Source organism: Emiliania huxleyi (assembly GCF_000372725.1).
Source record: "Emiliania huxleyi CCMP1516 unplaced genomic scaffold EMIHUscaffold_3475, whole genome shotgun sequence".
Lineage (NCBI taxonomy): Eukaryota > Haptophyta > Isochrysidales > Noelaerhabdaceae > Emiliania > Emiliania huxleyi.
The window spans coordinates 1-1959 of record NW_005199383.1 but is presented as its reverse complement, the minus strand read 5'-3'; the positions used below and the strand labels follow the sequence as shown (position 1 = coordinate 1959).

Sequence of the window (1959 nt, the reverse complement as noted above, 5' to 3'; positions counted from 1 at the left end):
GCGCATCCGCATGTGCCGCATCGGCTCCCTCATGCCACAACCCCCCACAGCCCACATCGCACCCCCTAATCGCTTTTGATGGATGATGCCTTCATTGATGCATGATGGGTGAGCCCGCCACGCGGCTGCCTGGCGAGGTGCCTCGGGCCTCGGCTGGCAGCTCCCCGCTCCTCGACGCTCGAGAGCGACTCGGGTCGGGGGGGAGGTCGAGACACGAGAGAGTCGAAAGCTCGAGCGAGAGTGACCGTGTGTGTTACGCTCAACGCTCTACGCTGCCCGCGGGGGGCGCGGGCTCGCGGTGACGTGTGCCTCGTGCGGGTGTGTGTGTGGCAGGCGTGCGTGGAGAGAGAGGTCCAACCGGACCAACGGCCGGCACGCAGGAGCTGCCGCACATGTCATGGCCGGATGCGTCAGAGTGGAGTGTCCGCATAGTCGAGTGCCGCACCTCTCTGGACTCTGCAGACTGCACTCTCGACTCGCACGTCTGGCAGCGTGACCTAGAGAGATACTCCACACGCACGCACGCACACGGGCCTCACGGCTCGGACGACGGCCTCCGCACACGCGTTTTGAAGAGATGCAGAGCTGCTAGCATTCCACTCTTCCATTCCTCCTCTCTGCGTACGCGAGCACCTCCGCCGCGCCGAGCACGTCCTGCAGCAGCAGGCAGGCGGCGGCGGCGTGGCCCCAGTGCTGGCGGCGGGCGCTGTGCCGGCCCGGCCCGAGGGCGAGCCGGGTGGTCCACGTCTCGTCCCACAGCAGGAGGCGCAGCCCGGTCGGCGCCGCCTCTCTCAGCCTCTCCGCCGCCGCCTCGACCAGCTCGCACTCTCGCGAGCGGCGGCCGTCGGCGAGGTACGGCATGCCGAGCACGACCCCTCCGGCGTCGAGCTCCGCCGCCAGCGAGCAGATCGCCGCGGCCTGCGTCGCGAAGCGGGACGGGCCGCTGCTCTCCCGCCGCTCGCGCGAGATCACCCACGCGTCGGCGCCGGGCGGCTGCGCCCATCAAAGGGACTGCTGCAGAAGAAGCCCGACCGGCACTTGCAAGAAACATGTGGCCGGGAGCACTTAGAGCGCAGTCGGTAACCTCACATCCAGGGCCGGGGGGCTAAGAAGCTCACCCAGCGGTCCGCATGACGCACAGAGTGATTCTTTTTTACACGTGGGCGGGTGCACGGAGCTAAGTGCCTCGCCACCCTCGCAGGAGTCGCTTAGGCGGCTCCCGTGGTGTACCTGTGTTAGTGCCAGTGCGAGCCAGTCCCGTGCCCAGTCCTGTGCCCAGTGTTGTGCGAGGGAGTTTTGTTGTAAAATTCTTTTTTAGCGGCCCAGGAAGCTTGTTGGCCGCGCGCGGTGGGAACGAGGAAATCGGCTGTGGTGCCCACCCCTTATCCGATGTCCCAATTCCACGCCGAACGGAAGGACGAGGGCGAGCTCCGCTCCACGGCAGAGGTCGCCGCCGGCCAATCTCTCTGCCCTGCGCGGACGCGCGGCGCCGCCCTCACACCGGCGCGCGGTCTCAGGTCTTCTCGAGCGTGCGGCAGCAGGCCGACCAAATCGGGAAGCGCTTCGCCAGCGGCGGCCGTTACACGGAGGAGCAGTTCAAGGCGGGTGCGGACGTGAAGGACGGGCCGGAGCCGGCGGCGGAGGAGGGCGGTGGCGGCGAGGAGGCCAAGTCGGACGCAGTCAGCACCAACTTTGACCCAGACGACAACCGCACGCTGTACGACCGGCTCAAGGAGCAGCGCGACGCGAAGCAGGAGGAGTGGGAGGCGGCGCACCAGTTCAAGAACCAGATGGACCACTGGCGGCTCGACGAGGACGACGCCGCCTTCGAGGAGGAGCGAGTCGACCGCCTCAACGCGCAGCGGAGGGAGGCGGAGCGGATGAACCAGGAGAGTGCAGAGTTCTACAAGCTCGCGCGGGAGCGACGCACCACGCAGGTGGCGCCCGTCTCGGTTGCCT

General features: G+C 67.8%; 2 protein-coding genes across 2 annotated transcripts; one reads left to right on the top strand and one right to left on the bottom strand.

The window, feature by feature from the left end:
- Nucleotides 1–588: 588 nt before the first annotated feature.
- On the bottom strand, nt 589–1132 carry EMIHUDRAFT_255446 (hypothetical protein; the record flags this gene model as incomplete). Its single annotated transcript, XM_005773066.1, has 2 exons — nt 589–943; nt 1119–1132. The coding sequence occupies 2 exons, from the start codon at nt 1130–1132 to the stop codon at nt 589–591; spliced, it is 369 nt and encodes a 122-aa protein (XP_005773123.1).
- Nucleotides 1133–1389: 257 nt separating this feature from the next.
- On the top strand, nt 1390–1946 carry EMIHUDRAFT_255445 (hypothetical protein; the record flags this gene model as incomplete). The annotated part of the gene is made up of 2 exons (XM_005773065.1): nt 1390–1446; nt 1518–1946. Coding segments are annotated over 2 exons (486 nt in total), but the record flags the coding sequence as incomplete, so codon positions are not given.
- Between the last annotated feature and the right edge of the window lie 13 nt (nt 1947–1959).